At 39.1% G+C, this 16,441-nt stretch overlaps 1 protein-coding gene across 3 annotated transcripts in view; it reads left to right on the top strand.

Moving 5' to 3' along the window:
• Positions 1 to 11,211, top strand: part of ELAPOR2 (endosome-lysosome associated apoptosis and autophagy regulator family member 2) — a 110,960-nt gene extending 99,749 nt beyond the window's left edge. For all 3 annotated transcript variants that reach the window (XM_040964631.1, XM_040964632.1, XM_040964635.1), the window contains 4 exons: positions 2,774 to 2,900; positions 5,755 to 5,933; positions 6,864 to 7,029; positions 10,764 to 11,211. In XM_040964631.1, the coding sequence (XP_040820565.1) occupies positions 2,774 to 2,900; positions 5,755 to 5,933; positions 6,864 to 7,029; positions 10,764 to 10,823 (532 nt within the window). In that variant the 3' untranslated portion in view covers positions 10,824 to 11,211. The remainder of the gene's footprint in view (positions 1 to 2,773; positions 2,901 to 5,754; positions 5,934 to 6,863; positions 7,030 to 10,763) is intronic.
• Positions 11,212 to 16,441: the final 5,230 nt, after the last annotated feature.

Below are 16,441 nucleotides of genomic sequence, written 5' to 3'. Positions count from 1 at the left end.
AGCCAGATTCACCCTTGTAGTAGTGATGTCATAGCTCCTTTGGTTTCCGGATCCACACCCTGGGCTGCACGGAATGGGAGATCCCGGCAGTCCTGGAGCAGCACAGGCAGGGGGCATGAAGTCCCACCTGTGTCCCTTCTCGTGCTGTTATGCCTTCACCTGCCACGCCCACTGCTCTCCAGTTCCTCCTTGGTGGAGATTGGTGATGAAAGCACAACAGGCAAATGTCACTTTTGTTCTGGAGGCTAACTCAACTGATCTGCAGGTTGCTGGTGCATTAAAGATGAGTCTTCTTGACTCAAACAGGAGCTGTCAGAATTTCATGTGATGAGTTCAAATCATCTCCCCCTTTTCTACCTCTCCTCCAACTTAATTCCGTAGTATAACTGTTGGGCCAGTTAATATATAAGCCTCAAATTGTTTTTCCAAACCTTCCTATCTGTATAGCCCAGGAAATAACTGTGTGTCACAGAAAGGAAGCTTCAAGGTTTTAGTCTCAAGCGTGCAGCAGCTGAACACCAGAGCATGGGGGAGTTATTCTGATTTAGCCTTTCTGGATCGCTCATGGGATCTTCTCCATGCTGGTGTAGTGTTTGGTCATAGGGGAAGGACAGTTAAGACCAGAGTCTGTCTGTTTATGGTCAGAGCTAGAGAATGATGATAAGTTCAGTCAGTTCCTTGATTTCTTCCTCCTCTGAACCATTCAGGGTGAAACAACATGTGTCTATATCTGTGCAAGTTCAATTTCAGGAGGCAGTGAGACTCAAAAGAATAAATCAAAGTATGTTCATTCTTAACACAGTGAAAACTCAGCGATGTACAAGAGGGTTAAAGGTGTAGATGAGGACAGGCACAGGGCAGCATGCTGAAGAAATGGCACTGTCGTGGTACAGAACAGGCTTCCAATGTGAAGAGGTCATGCCCCGGCTTTTCGAGGACAGCGTCAGAAATTGGTCATCTGGTTTGGGGGTCGTTTTAAAATAGCATGATAAAGCTTTTTTATTTTCCATTCGAGCTTGGTCTGCTGCATTTTGTCTCTGTCTGTCCTGAATCCATGTGCCAAGGTGCCATCCTAATGACAGCACTGAAGTGGGAGCACTAAAAGGTGGCACCTATAGATGGGTGATGGAGACTTAATGACTCTGCTCACACGAGTATGAGCACCTACATGGAAGAGACCCCAAAGAGCTGCAGGTAGCACGTTGGCCATGTGAGGAGTACAGTAGCGCCGTGCTATCTGAGCACGCACTCACAAAATACCCAAGTGTGCTAGCACCTAGAACTTGGGCCTCCCGGCTCTAGAACTCGTTTCGGTTATTGACTGTCCACCTAATTTTGTGCATTTTGTAGCAATAGCCAAACCATACTTCAGGCATTCTTACTGGGTTCTGGGGTGATCATAGAGCCCCCAAACTGTAAAAGCAACAAGAAAACCTACAGTTACAGACACCTCTGCATTCTAGCTTTAACAGGCTAGAGCAGGAGGTGGGAGGACATGGTGGTGGCACAGGTAATAAAAGGAAAGGTATTTCATATATTTGACAGTAAACCATTTGCTAATTTTGCTGTTTGCTTTTTGTTTGTTTTTCTCATGCTAGGGAAAACTACTTTTTTCTTATCTTCTGCTTTCATTTTATAAATGAGTACTATTGAAATTATTTTGCCTTCATAGGTCTTGTCAAGCCATAGGGGAGGTCCAGGTCCAGTTCAGATTGTGAAACTCAGCTTGTAACAAAGGATCAGATTTTATATTCCACATTTGAAATAATTCTTGAAGTAGAAGAATTAACAGCTTTCAAACAAAGAGCATCTCTAAATAGTGAATTCTACCGAGGAAAGGTGCTAAGTGCAGTGGGTTGACACCCAATGCAGCTCAGTAGAGCACATCATTGCCTTGGCATTTTTGTAATTGTGGTTTCTACAGAATTCTATTAGTTCTTTCAAAAAATGGTGTGCATTATTAATATTCATTTATGTGCTTTTTTGTAATACTTTTAAGTATGTTCTCTGATTTTTTTCTGTTGTAACCACCCACCAGGCAATAAATATAATAGAGATTCAGGTTTGATTAATTGCAGGAGTGAGGCAGAAGAGCGATGGGAAGGAAAGGTCTGGTCATGTGTAGAAAAACACAATCACTTGAGAGTCCATTTAGAATTGTAGCTGAAGTCTTCAGAAGTGTGTACAAAGTTGATTAATATTCTCCTTATTACGAAGAGATCAGAATTCATGTATTTTATAGGTAAAGTTCTTCCCTGGCGGAACGAGAGTCCCGGCATTCAGACACATTGCCTTTGTTTATCTGGTCACCTGCTGATGCTATGTTTGAGCTCTTTGCTCCTTTTGGCTTTTGTGAATGATATTGCTGTGAACATTACTTGCAGGTTTTTGTGTGGACATATGTTTTTGCTTCTCTTGGGTATGTACGTAGGCGTGGGTTGTCAAATTCTGTGGTGAGGCTATACTTAGCTGTAAAGGGGCTACCAGACTCTTTCAGAGTACAGCCCCCACCTTACATCCCCATAGGCAGTGGAGGAGGGATCCAAATGTTCTGGTCACCTCCTCCTCCTCACGGGACTTGCTGTTGTTGGCTGTTTTTTTTTCTGGCTCGGGGCATCATTATAGCTGCAAAAGGTTATTTCATTATGGTTTTGTCTCCTTTAGGTATTGTTCCATGTATGGTTTCTTCCATACCCACACAGTATGCGATCGGCACAGACACATTGATTCTAATGAACTGTGTGGTAAATGTAACTGTTACTGTTTATTTCAGCAAGTGTCCAGCAGGAACCTGTGATGGGTGCACGTTCTATTTTCTGTGGGAGAGTGCTGAGGCCTGCCCCCTGTGCACAGAGCGTGACTACCATGAGATCGAGGGAGCCTGCAAGAGAGGCTTTCAGGTAAGAGGCAGCCCACCGAAGCAGAACTGTGCCACATGATTGCTTAGTCTGGCATTGCTTATAGTACAGAAGCTCAGGGCACAAGCATGGCTGAAGCTTTTGGTTAACTTCATACTAGGGTGATGCTAATATGCATTTAGAATCATGTTCTCTGGATAGAACCTTTCCAACTCTTTGAGCTTCCTTTAACTTTTGCTGACTTTTCTGTCATGTTCCAATAGTAAGGGCAAATAGTGAATGTAAAATGTTGCAGTGAATCTGATTGAGCTTTTACATTTTATATTAATTAATTAGCAATTCTGAGAGAGAGAGAGAGAAAGAAGAGAGAAAAGGCAGATAAGTAGCGTGAGATCATCCATCTGCTAATTTGCTTGTTAAATGCCCATGGCACCTGGACCGGAACAAGCTGAAGCCAGGAGCCTGGAACTCAGTGTGGGTTTCCCAAGTGGGTGGATGATCAGGCCCCTAGAATTTGAATGTTGACCCTAGAATCTGCCCCAGGATGCTCTTTTGCAGGAAGCTGAAATGGAAAGTGGGGCTGGGACTTGATGCCAGATACTTCACTATGGGGTATAACCCTCCAAGGCATCTTAGCTGCCATGCCAGATGCGCAGCCTTCTTTAAAACTCATTTAAAATTAATTTGTACATATTTGATAGAAAGAGAGATGGATAGAGAGAGGGTATCATTTAGCTTTCTAGCCATTCTTCCATTTTGATCCTCTGTCTTGCTGCATCCTTTACAATTTTCACTTTATTTTGATTGTTTATTTCCTCAGTTCTAAAAAAAATCAGACCTGTGTATGTAGTCAATTTCACAGAATACAATTCCTCCATAAATAACGAACACAAAATAATAACTGCACAGCTTCTGATAAAAATGTTTATACCAGATTGGATCTTAAAAATCCGTAGCAGGTTCTGAGTGTGCACTAAGCCTTGCTTCTCCTTGTCAAGCAGCAGCCAAGCTTGAGAGACAGTCTGTTAAGCCAAGAAGAAATGTTTTAAGATCTATCATCAGACTTACATTATTTCAGCCTGCAAAGTTTCACTGTATAGTACAAAAAACAATAATTTTCATTGCCACCCTTTTTCTTGTTTTTCAATGATGTGGCTGAGTGAGGGATGTGTCTTTCTATTTAAAGCAAAAATACTAAATAATGAGCAAAAAAAACCCCACTCACCAGTAGCTTGCTCTTTTGTCTTTGATGATGTTTGAGGAACTTATTAAAAAGGTCAAAGTCCTGCATTTGCAAGCTTCATATAAAATTTGAAGCATTAAGACAGTGTTTGTATGTTTGCGATCATATATTAGCTTCTCGTTTCCATTGTGTGTGGTGCATTTGATAAAACCAGGTAAACTCTTGTATAATCTTCTTGTTAGAATGTGCTTCAAATAAAGGCATACATTTTTCTGTACTATAATTAATATTTGCAGATACAGAAGTCATATTTGCACTTATACTTATTTTAAAAATAAAAAGTGTTACTTAAAATATAGTTTATTTACATTAAACTTTATGAAAATGTTAGAATTGTCATGTAGCAAAAGTTTAATCACAAATATCCTCTTTGAAAACTTGCTGAAAGTTCTTTTCTGAAACTTGATTGAAACTTTTTTCCAAAATAAATAAGATCCTTGGGGCTGGCATAATGGCTCAACTGGCTAACCCACTGCATGCAAGTGTCAGCATCCCATATGGGTGCCAGTTTGTGTACCTGCTGCTCCACTTCTCATCCTGCTCCCTGCTTGTGGCCTGGGAAAGCAGAGGATGGCCCAAAGCCTTTAGACCCTGTACCTGTGTGGGAAATCCAGAGGAGACTCGTGGCTCCTGGTGTCATATGCGCTCAGCTCTGGATGTTACAGCCATTTGGGGAGTGAGCCAGTACATGGAAAAATTTTCTGTCTCTCCTCCCCTTTGTAAAATCTGCCTTTCTAACAAAAAATAAATAAATCTTTTTGAAAAAAATAAGTGAGTTTCTCTAGCACACTACTTCATGACTTACATTTATGTCTGTAAGATGTGAAATTAAATGTTAGGGTGTATGCTTCTGTTACAGTGTTGGTAAAAAAAATGGAAAAGATCATCATGCAGCAGAAAAAGTTGATAGTCAGCGAACCAAAATTGTAATATTTTATGTCATTTAGTGTCAATGAATCTATCTCATAGAAACCCTCTCCCCAGTGTTTACTGGTCATTGTATATGTTTATTTCTATAAGGAACCTTGCACACAGCACTCAGATTTTCTGTTTTGGGTCTGTCTCATTTGGTCTGTTTATTTTTAAAAATAGGTGATTGAGATCCAGCATATTGACTTTAATATTTACTAGCTAGTTGTTGCTTAAACTCTGAAATCAAATCAGCCCTCTGGGATGACAAGAATACCGGTGTGGGTAATGACAGTCCAGGAAAATGCTGCCTTTATTCTGGGAGGAGGGAGTAGTCTATGCGACTTTGATAAGCCAGCAACCCAGATCTGCTGGCCTTGGCACACCTCGTGTCCCGAGTCATGAATCTGCTTTCACCAGCAGAGAAGCTTGTTGGGGAAGTGAACCTATAGAAGGAAGATGGCGGGAGTGAATGTGTTCCAGTTAATTATATTAAAGCACCCCAAAACTTCATGTAAAAATATTATCGAGATCACGGATCCACAAAAATGAGGAAAATAGCTCCAACAATGTGTCCAAATGGAGTCATTTATTCTGCCACATGAACATCTAGGGAGCAATTCTGATATGACCTTTCATGACTTCCTTCATGTCTGAGAAACTGATCTAGTAGCAAAGCTGGTTGTCGTAATTAACTCTGAATATCAGTCTCATATTATCTGTGTTTTTAAATTTTTTTTTAAGGAAACCTTATATGTATGGAATGATCCTAAATGGTGCATCAAAGGAATTTCTTTGCCAGAGAAAAAATTGTCAACCTGTGAAACAGTTGACTTTTGGCTGAAAGTGGGTGCAGGTGTGGGAGCCTTCACGGCTGTTTTGCTGGTGGCTCTAACTTGCTATTTCTGGAAAAAGAATCAAAAGTAAGTAACTGCATGGGAAGGACCAGAGAGCAACTGCAGGGACTGTTTTGAGAGAGAAAAGGGCTCTAATCATGATATGCAGCCAACACAAGCAGTTCCTTCTTGGGAGGGATTTCTGAAGCAGAAAGCAAGAGGAAATGAATGCTATTCCGATGCTAGAAAGATAATAGAATGTCAGAGTTGACTGAAATAGACCTATCTCCTATAAAACAAAGAACACGGAAGGCTTTCGGATACTTAGGTAGATGGTAGCATAGCTGACTTTTTATGACTTTTTATGACTTCCTGCTGTGTTACTGCCCCACCTGTGCTTTCCAGGTTGCAAAGAAACAAACTACTAATACCGGCCACCTTTGCGTTTGTGTGCTGATATCTCCAAGGCTCTGGGCTCGAATGCCAAGTCTGACTCTTGAATATATGTTGACTTGTTACATGACTTAGATCTTTCATAATGATTTAAATCTCAGTGAGACAGTGGAAAAAATAGGTTTTGAATTATGTAGCAAAACTTACAGTAGATAGCATGGTATGCATAAAGAAATTAATGATATAGAAAGCAAAGACTAAGTAACCTTGCTATTGGCTATTTTTGGTTTTGTGAACTAAGTTGAAAAACCTGATAGTGAAGTGACTTCCAAATACTCACACAGGTTGTAACGTTTTTGTTTTAGTTTTCCAATTCTTCATTATTGAACAATCAGTCTGTACAAAGTGTGGTAGACATACATGTATTGCATTAATTCCCTGCCATCCTGGGAAGTATTCAGCTGTAGTTCATTGATAAATGTGAACACATTTGCTAAGGAAATTTTTTCTGGAACAATTATATTACATGACAATTTGAGGAGCTGGCTACCAAAAATGTACATTAATCTATATATATGACAATAAATGGTCCTTTTATGATTTGTTTTATTTACCATGATTTAGACTGGAGTATAAATATTCCAAATTAGTAATGACGACTAACTCAAAGGAGTGTGAGCTCCCAGCTGCAGACAGCTGTGCCATTATGGAAGGAGAAGACAATGAAGAGGAAGTTGTGTATTCCAATAAGCAGTCACTACTGGGAAAACTCAAATCCTTGACCACAAAGGTGAGCACAGATTTTAGCATAGTATTTCTAAACACTCATAAAGTATGGAACATACTACTTACTGGTAACATTCATGAAAGCTGTGCCATTTAGAATAGTTATAGATCAATGAGTGTTTATCAAACAAATACTATTGGAAGTGCATGATGTGAACTGAGAACAGCGTTGTTTTTGTTGGTTAGCAAAGCAGCAGCAGCCTTCAATAAGGAGTTACCTGAGGATGTTTTTGTATCACAGTAACAGAAGGGTGCACAACTATGAATCCATTTAAAAATCTGTGTAATTGGTAATTCAGTAAGCCCAAGATAAAGTGAAAATAGATACACTCACGTTTCCGTTAAATGTACATTTGTGTTCATATTTGTGTAGAAAATGGGTAGCAGTAGTTGTGTTGGAGTGACTAGTGAACTAATGGCAGTGTATAGTCTTAAGTAATTCATTTTTCTAATATCTTCCTTTTCACAAGATTAGTATGCTAGTTTCTAAATTAAAAATGAAAAACAATCGAACTCTGAGGTTCATCCGTACGTTTTATTTTAGAAGATTATTTGATACAAGGAAAACAAAGGTTATATCAACTATTGAGATATTTAAGGTTACACATTAGGTACCGACATATTTGTTGACTTTGGAATGCCTACTATATCCAAATCTAACACGAAACCTCAAGTATTGTTGTTTAAAAATACGTTTTATTAACTCTTCACCATTGATTTAAACCTTGTAAAATAACCGTTTTCCCACTCAAGACTAAAAATAAGATGAAACAGAAGAAATAAAATGCATTTCAAATATTTGTAGGGGAATGCACAAGAGAAAGGATTGCATTTATAGCTATTTTAGTAGCCATTTTCTTTTGTATTCTTAATTTTGATCAATAAGTTTAAGGGATTTTTAAGAATAAGAAAAATCACTGCTCATTTTTTATTATTATTAATGTGGTAGGGTCCAGGTGCTATGGAATACTAAACATGTAATGATTATCTGAAACTGAGATGTTTGCCCTGCTAACAAACTAACAAGGTCTGCCACAGTTTCATGGATACTTTAGAAGATGTGAGAGTCTTGGCCAGAGAAAAAGGAAAGTTTGGTACTCAGAAGTCCTAGCATTTGCCCCCATTTTCCAGAGCCACAGTTTCCATAAGGCTGTGTGCAGAGGAAATGATAGCACTGGATTGCCTTGTAAAGGAATCCAAAGTTGGGAACATGATTCTTCAAAACTGACAGGAATCTTAGTTGTCCTTCCATGCTAAGGGAGCTATGGTCAGTATTGTACTGGCCAGATAGAATGCTTTGGGATGACCATGAGAATGGAAGAGGTGATTGATATTATTTTTTTAGAATAGGAGCTGGGGCCATGCTTTGCTCTTTTGGATAGATTTCTCAGTCAGTTTAAGGGAAATGACAAACTGTGATTAGAACATGTGGTGGGATTCTTTCTTGGCCTTTTGGCTAAGATCAAGTGTAGAGCATGTGGTGGGTATGATGAAACTGGCGGTCAGTTACCTTAAAGATGGTGAGAGAGCAGTACCAGGGTGTTTTTCTTCAAAAGTGGCTCTGGGAGAGCAATGATTATTAACATCTCTTCTTACACTGTGTTTTTAGGATCTAAGGTACCTCCTGCCTAGCTGGTCCATATCATACCATATTTCTCTCTCCTTTCAAGCCATAGCGTCAGCGTATCCTATTTCACTAAGCTGTAGCTTCGCCTGATTTGTATTCATCCTGGTCCAACAGAGACACGTATCTTAAAAACTTAGAGACACCCACTGTGTGCTCATGTTTTTTTCTCTCTGTAAGATTTGTGTATTTAGAAAGCAGAATTATAGATAGAGACGGAGAGACAGAGAAATGTGTTCCATCGAACAGTTCACTGCTCTGGTGGCCATAATTGTCAAAGCTAGGCCAGACTGAAGGATGGTGTTGGCAGCTTCTTTGGGGTCTTCCACATGGGCGGCAGGGGCTCCAGCACTTGGACCTCTTCTGCTGCTTTTTCCAGGCTGCTGACAGAGAGCTGGACCAGAAGAAGACTAGCCAGGACTTGAATTGGCACTCAAGTGGGATGCTGGCAACACGGGCAGTTACTTTACCTATAATATCACAACACCAGCGCACGTGTACCCAGTCTGTATCTTTGTTGACCATGGTAGTGGGACTCAGTGTGCACTGTACTTAGTAACTGATTGCTTTTTATCTAGGATTATGGCAAGCTGACTAGATAACCGTAAATGTAAACCAAAACTGTATTTGAACCTCTTCATCCTCTGTCTGGGTTAATTATGACCAGAGGTTGTAAGCTAATGGCACTACATAACACACACACACACACACACACACACACACAATCCAGGCATAATTATCAATAGGAGAAAAACCCAATATGAATGCAAAGGACATGGAAGGTAGGACCCTATGTCCCCACCATGATTTTACAAAGGGGTTTGGCCTTTCCTTTGCTATTGCATTATGACTAATCAACTGGGGCTTGCTCCTAATCAACCTGGGAGCATGTGGCCTTAATGAAAGGCCACAAAAACTTCAGATCTACTTGCTATTTCACGGCTGATGGCTAAAGCCTTTCTTTTCAGTATACTGAGAACTGCTAGAAGGCACTTTTTTGATGCATGGTGCTGTATTCCTACATTCCAGTCCTGTTCTGGCAGTTCAGGGATACTTGATAAACATTTAAACTACCAATGATTGTTTAAAAAAAATTTAAAGGCTGATCAATATGAAACTTCTGCAAATTCTGACTGAGATAGTAAGCTGGAACATTAGGTATGTCTGCAGTCTGTTCTCCCAGGGGCTTGTCATCTTAGTAAAGGCAGGGAAAAGTGATATGTTGGTGTTTTTGATGCGATTTTTTTATAACTGTGTCACTCTACCCTAGAGCTCTTGACTTCTCCATTCAAAGGAAAGCAGACTCTAAAGCAGCCTTATCCGTCCTGACAGCCGTGCGGCTTCTCCTTGCTATTCTTTTCTCACTTCACCCTTCCACTTTGCACATACAATTAACTACCTGCACCAAGGACTGGGCAACTCCTCCTGTTTGTTTATTTATTTTTTAATGACCTAGTTCTCTTCATTTTAAACTTGTCTTTAGTCATGTGGTTTCTCCACCTTATTCAATGATCGTTAGAAGAAATTCATATTACATATTTATCTTTCCATTGAAGATTTGACATTAATTGACTTCTTTGCAAATATATTCGGCAAAAAGCATGAGTGATGATATATTTCAGTTAAACTTCTGATCTTATTTGTAAATATCTTTAGTAAGGGCACACTCGAAAGGTTCAATACCTAGTGAATCCGAATGATTTTAGATCTGCTGTTCTTTTTCTCATTTCTCAACCCGTGCAATCGTATTCTGTCAGTTCTATGTTGACAAGGTTGTTGATTTCAGCACCAAGGGCAGGGGTACCCTCAGGAAGCGTCTCTCCATGGTTTCTCACAGGAATCAAAGCTTTGTTTTTTCATATCTGTTGTGATCATGTGTTTGCTTCTATTTTGGATTTGTCTGTCTTATCTTTTGGACATCAAAAACATCCTTCAGGGTAAGCATGCTTTTTGTGTTACATTGCCACCATGCTTCAAATGTAAAATCCTAATTACAAGCGGCACGTGCAGAGATTAAAATTGCTTTTTTCCTTCTGGGCATGTAAAGATCCTGAAATTTTGTTGGAATTTCAGTAAGACGATCTTGGTGTTTTAAATATTTTTTTTCCCCTCAGGAAAAAGAAGACCATTTTGAATCTGTTCAACTGAAATCCTCAAGGTCCCCCAATATCTGAAAAGACAGTGCTGTAGCCTTCAGAATAATGGACAGACAAGTCTGCTCTCGGATCTCACAGGACCGTATTGTAGGGCCTGTCCTGACACCTGTCACGTTGGTAATCTCACCGAGGAGGGCCAAGTTGCTAAAAAGGGAAGGATGTTGAAATGTTTGATTGCCTTATCACATGGTCATGTACCTTGCCAAAAAAGAGAGGGAGATAAAGAAAGAAAAAGAGAAAGGAAAGCAGATAATGTGGGTCTCAGCTGAAGACGAAGCTTAACTCAGGAAGAGATTTGTCTGTATATACACATAACTGAAACTCTAAGCCCACCAGTGCACTGCTATGCATGCCATAGAGTTAATGGGTCACTTTGGTTCTTTATCATGTCTATGTAAAAACTGTGCTTTGGCGGGCAGATGTGAGCAGATGTATTGTGAACCCAGTAATGTCTTGTCTTTCTGTGTTTTGGGGAAGATTTGAGAATATTTGTAAGGTATCATTATTTTCCCATTATTTATTTTGCTGACAACTTAGACTATCTTTTTTATTAAAAATGGTGAGCAATGAAAGACAATAAATTTTTCATTTTTTCCACAGGGTATCTGTTCTTGATTTCAGAAGCGTAAGTGGTCAGCAAAGTTCTAGGAGGAGTTAAGAGTATGCTTCAGTTATTTAACCTGTAATCACTTTTGAAATTCTGTCCTTACTGGTAAGAAGGGCTTGATTGAAAGCCTGAGGAATCTTTAAAAAGTGACAAGGGAATCTTAAACTTTCCATGAGTACAAACAAGCTGGCCCTGTCCACAGAGTCAATTGACTTAAAATTATTTGTGTAGTGCTTGAGGTACAAAGTGAATGAGTGGGGTTGTTTACTAAATCCTTTGAAAAATCAAGAAGAAAATGCAGATGACCATACAAAGGTGTCAGCGTAGTTTCATGGTCACCAAAGAATGTCAGTCAGAAATTTGTCCCATGCCAAAACCCCACAGGCTGTGTGGTTGTTTTTTCTCTCTAAGACTTTGAGGATCATGCCTTTTTTGAGGAATTGTATGTTTGTTGTTGTAAACAAATAAGGCAGGAATTCAACTTTACAAATCACACATAGTTGTGTTTATAATCATATTTCATAAGCAGTTAGAAAATAAGTTTTGTTCTTACTTAGACGTGATCCAGATAATTGTTTTGTTTCCTATTACACATTACTAGTGTTAGTGTGACTATGATATTATTTGTTGAGAGGAGTTTAAATGAAATTGGATTTTTACCAATGCCATGTACACTTTATTTTAGAACAACAGAGGACTGGAGTCTCCTGGCTGTTGACAATCTAAGGTGCTCTGCTTTATTCCCAATGAATAGTAATCCTTGTATCTGTGGATACAAATTTTTGAAGAAGACTGTGGCTGTTAAGAGGGGAGGACGTATGGACACGGGTTGTTGAATATTCTTTTACAACCATTTCAATGGAAGTATGAATTGTAACTTTTGATTCTTCAGGTAGTCTCTTTCACTGTTTGTGGAAAATGGGAGAAACATGAGTAATTGCACATATTTGTCTGCCAAAACATTGGAGCATCTGTTATTACTGAATAACACTTGTTTTGCACACATCTTTACTATCATGTGTGTGAGTACTGGTCAAATTGCCATTGTTTTATTGTTTGTTCAGGGATTCAGGAAGGATATTGCTTAGAATGTAGTGGGGATTGTTTTAATTTCTTGAAGTCTCTGGTAAGAAAGAGATTATTTTGGCATTGCTCAATTTTATCCCAGTAACAGTGCTGACAAGATTTTCTACATGTTGATTAAAATTTAAACAGAAGAATGAAAATTCATTTGCAGTGCACCCTTTCAGAAGAATGCTAAAAGTGTGTATGGACTGGACAGTTTCTGCAGTTACCTGTCACCTCTTCATCTTCACCTGTGCTCAATATGTATGCACTAAGTTGTACAGATAATTGGGATTTGTTCCCAGGTAGCTTCTGTCTTTTCTGTGTCAGTGGGCTAAGTCCTCTTGGCATGTCAAAAATGCCTTAAATTTTAAAGAGCTCTCTGAAAATGCAGTTGATGTTGAAGAATTTATTTCTAGTTTTAGATATTAACTCGATTTTGTCAGCTCAGTCCCATCTTTAGGAAGGCATTTCCCTTTTTCCTTTGGGTTCCAGTGGTCTGTCATGTTGGTGCAAGCACTGAAGAGGAGAGGCTGTTACAGTGACAATACTCCGATGAGTTCTGCCTATAGAAATCGCTTTGGTTTTATGTCTTATTTTTGCAAAGCTCAATGGAATGTTGAAAGACATAAACAATTATGTTTTTGTAACTTTTAATAGACATTTGTTGTTTCTTTTCCCTCAAGTGATAGAAGAGGCTATTTGTTAATTTTCTAAAAGGCACAGTTTTGAAGACTTTACTACTTCATTAAATTAACTGCTGCCTGTAACATTTGTTTGCACTTTGTCAAAATATGTTCAAGTGAATTTTCCACTGGATGAGAATATGTCTTCTTTGGATAAATTAAATCATGCCATTTAAAAATGATGAGCAATTTGATATATATTTACTTGATTAAAAATACTGAGTTTAATTAATATTGACTTTACCCCTCTTTGGTTACTAGTAATCAAATCTTTCCTAGAATTAAACATATTTCATAGTATTCTTATGTAGACTTTTGTCATTATTTTTCTTTCTTCATAAAAAAAGGATTGTCATTGGTTTTTATGAAAGAATTGACTGTATGCAGTCCTTTTCCATTCAGGGTCCAGGGGTCCCCAAGAGGAGGTTTTGGTTGACTGTTTTTCTTCAAGAGTCTTCTGGCCAACTTTTATTAAACGTCTTGTCAGTAGAGTTACTTACTGTGGCTCATGATCGTTCCTAGTGCAAAACTAATGTATGGATCACTTCTCTCTTTCTCAAGAGAATAAGCCATCAGAGGGCCTGTCACCGTGGAAGGATGACACACTAGGTTCCATTTAAAGTCACGCATTATCATTTGACATTGCCAATGCACAAAATTGATCTTAAGAGCACTTTTAAAATTTCTTATCCTTGCCTTAGTCATGAATATTATTTCATCTTTACAAACCCAATGTCCTAAATTAAACTTGCCCTAAAAAAGGGATCCCAAAGGGAATAAACTTTCAGAAACACAGCACCTGGCCCATTCTTTGAAAACTAAAATGAAGTTGATCTTCATGGAAACACAGCTTCAGTAAGTGTCCCAGTAAGGATTTTAATTTTCTCTAATTTCCCTCATCATATCAATGATTCCTGGAAGCTTCTGAATGTTGGGAAGTTAAGCTTAATGGGAAAAAATATTTCTTTTATCTCAGAAGACTGACTTCAGATTAATATTGGTTGCATTTCAGATAAAAAGAGTTAAGGCAGTAGGGGGGGTCTATGCCAAGGAAAACCTCTGTTACTGGGCAAGCTCAGAATTCGATTTACTCTGAGTTAGGAGCTTTGACCTTTGGGCTGTGAGTGCAACCCACACTAGTGTTTGGTCCTCCTGGCATCTCATTGTTCTAGCAATTGCCAAGCTCAAGGAAATCTTGAGCCTAAAAGTCTCATGCTGGCTAGGTGACTAAAGCGGGGAATAGAAAGCAGGACTGTTGTGCAGATTAAACTCTGTTTACAACCCTAGCATTCCATATTGGAGTGCTGCTTCAAGTTTTAGATACTGTACTGCCAACTCAGCATTCCTCCTAAGGCACTTGTAAGGCAGCAGAAGGTGGCCCAAATATTTGGTCCCCTGCCATGTATGCAAGACACCATAATGGAATTTGTGGCTCCTGGCTTAGGTCTGACTGAGACCTGGTTGTTGTGGCCACGTTGGAGTGAACCAGCAGAGAGAATGTCCCTTTTTCTCTGTCCCATCCTATCTCTGCAGTTCTGCAATTCTGACATATTAGTCAGTCAATCAATCTTTATGGAATTGAATTCTGTGATGGTGCACTGCCTGAATTACCTCCTGTCTTGGCTACTTCTCTGGGCAGTACACAAGCCAGCTTACCTTGTGTTTTAAAAGCTGGAGCCATGTTTTATTCTAATAAAGCCTAAGTTAGTGGGAAGATCTAGTAAATCCTAAATCAGATAGGCCATGAAGCAGCTCAGAAGCTGAAAACACTGTCAAAAAACCAAACAGGATGATTAAGTGTATGGTTAATTTCTGATATAGTGGGTTTTTTTTTAATAAATGAGATCTATCATTGTATTAGAGTTTCTTAATTTCAGAAAATTTTTACAATTACGAATTGATTCAGCTAGGTTTTATATTCTGGAAAGAAAAAATGCTGTTGCTAAGGTAAAAAAAAATCTGAAAAATACAAATGATTTTATGGCTGCTATTTTCTTTATCTGTGTTGAACAGTTTCTTTAAAAATGGTGTTTTTCAGGACTCCATATTAGATAAAGTATTTTCCAATTAGGACAAAGCTTGTGATGAGGAAGGAGAGAATAATCCCACCTATCAATGAATGCATTTCAGTGAATTGGCAAGGCATGGAACATGATGGATAAGGGTCAAAACCAGGCCTTTAAAAATGGTTTTCTCAAGATTTTTATACACCAAGCCTAATTGTTTTGCCAAAGATCTCCAATCACTTTGAGCGAGGCATACTCCACGTGCTGCACAATTCACCTGCTACTGCCTTCCTCACGCTGACTGAGTTCAATCCTGCCTTGTGTGAGCTTTGCTTCAGCTTTTATTTTGAACAATTGTTCATTTTGAACACACCTACTGTCCAGTTCCAGTCATGGCAGAATTTGTTTTTTTTTTCATTTAGGGCTGTTGAATTGATTACCCAGTCCAACCCACGCATTGCTCCAAATACTAGGTTCTTAGTTGAATATGAGAATTCAGGGGCTGGAGGGTGTTGTGTCTTCAGGCACATGGTGGGGTTTGGATTGATGGATGAGGAGGCAGATTCAGATGCATCTGGAGTGGAAATGGATAATTTTTTATTTCCTCCAGGTCTAGTCCAACAGGCTTTTTGTGCACCTGCCTATTATTTTTGTATGTTTTAAAAATAGCATCAATGTGTCTTGAATATTCAGGTCCTGCCTGTTCAGCTCATGGTCCCTTCATATCCTTGATTCTCTTTTTGTCTGTACTTTCTTTCTGTATTTTACTTGGTCATCATCTCCTTATGGAAATTTTTTCAAGTCTTTTTAATTCTTAAAAGCTGGTACTATGTCTTTCTTTCACACTTATTTCTGCCACAGGACTGAATGGTGATCTCCCAAAAGAATGTCCACATCTTAATTCATGGCACCCGGTTACATGAATTTGTATGGAAAAGGGGTTTGTGCAGCTTTAAGTTAAGGATCTTAAGATGAGATCACCCTGGATTATTTAGATGGGCCCAGATTCAGTGATGAGTGTCCTTGGAAGAACCAGAGAAAGGATGAGACAGACACGGGGGAGAGAGTGATGTGAAGAAGAAAAACAGGTTGGAGTGATCTGGAGACAATCCAAGGAAGCTGAGAGCTGCTAGAAACAGAAGCAGCGCAGGACATATTTCCCATGAAGCCTCAGAGGGAGGGTAGCCCTGGTGACACCTTAATTCCTGACTCCTGTCCATTCTGCTGGCCAGGACACTGTCCTTGTTTAAGTCACCTAGTTTGTGGTAGTCT

Source organism: Ochotona curzoniae, unplaced genomic scaffold (genome assembly GCF_017591425.1).
Source record: "Ochotona curzoniae isolate NIBS_2020 unplaced genomic scaffold, NIBS_Ocur_1.0 scaffold_3835, whole genome shotgun sequence".
Classification (NCBI taxonomy): Eukaryota; Metazoa; Chordata; class Mammalia; order Lagomorpha; family Ochotonidae; genus Ochotona; species Ochotona curzoniae.
The sequence above is the reverse complement of the archived record's forward strand: the minus strand, read 5'-3'. Positions and strand labels throughout refer to the sequence as shown.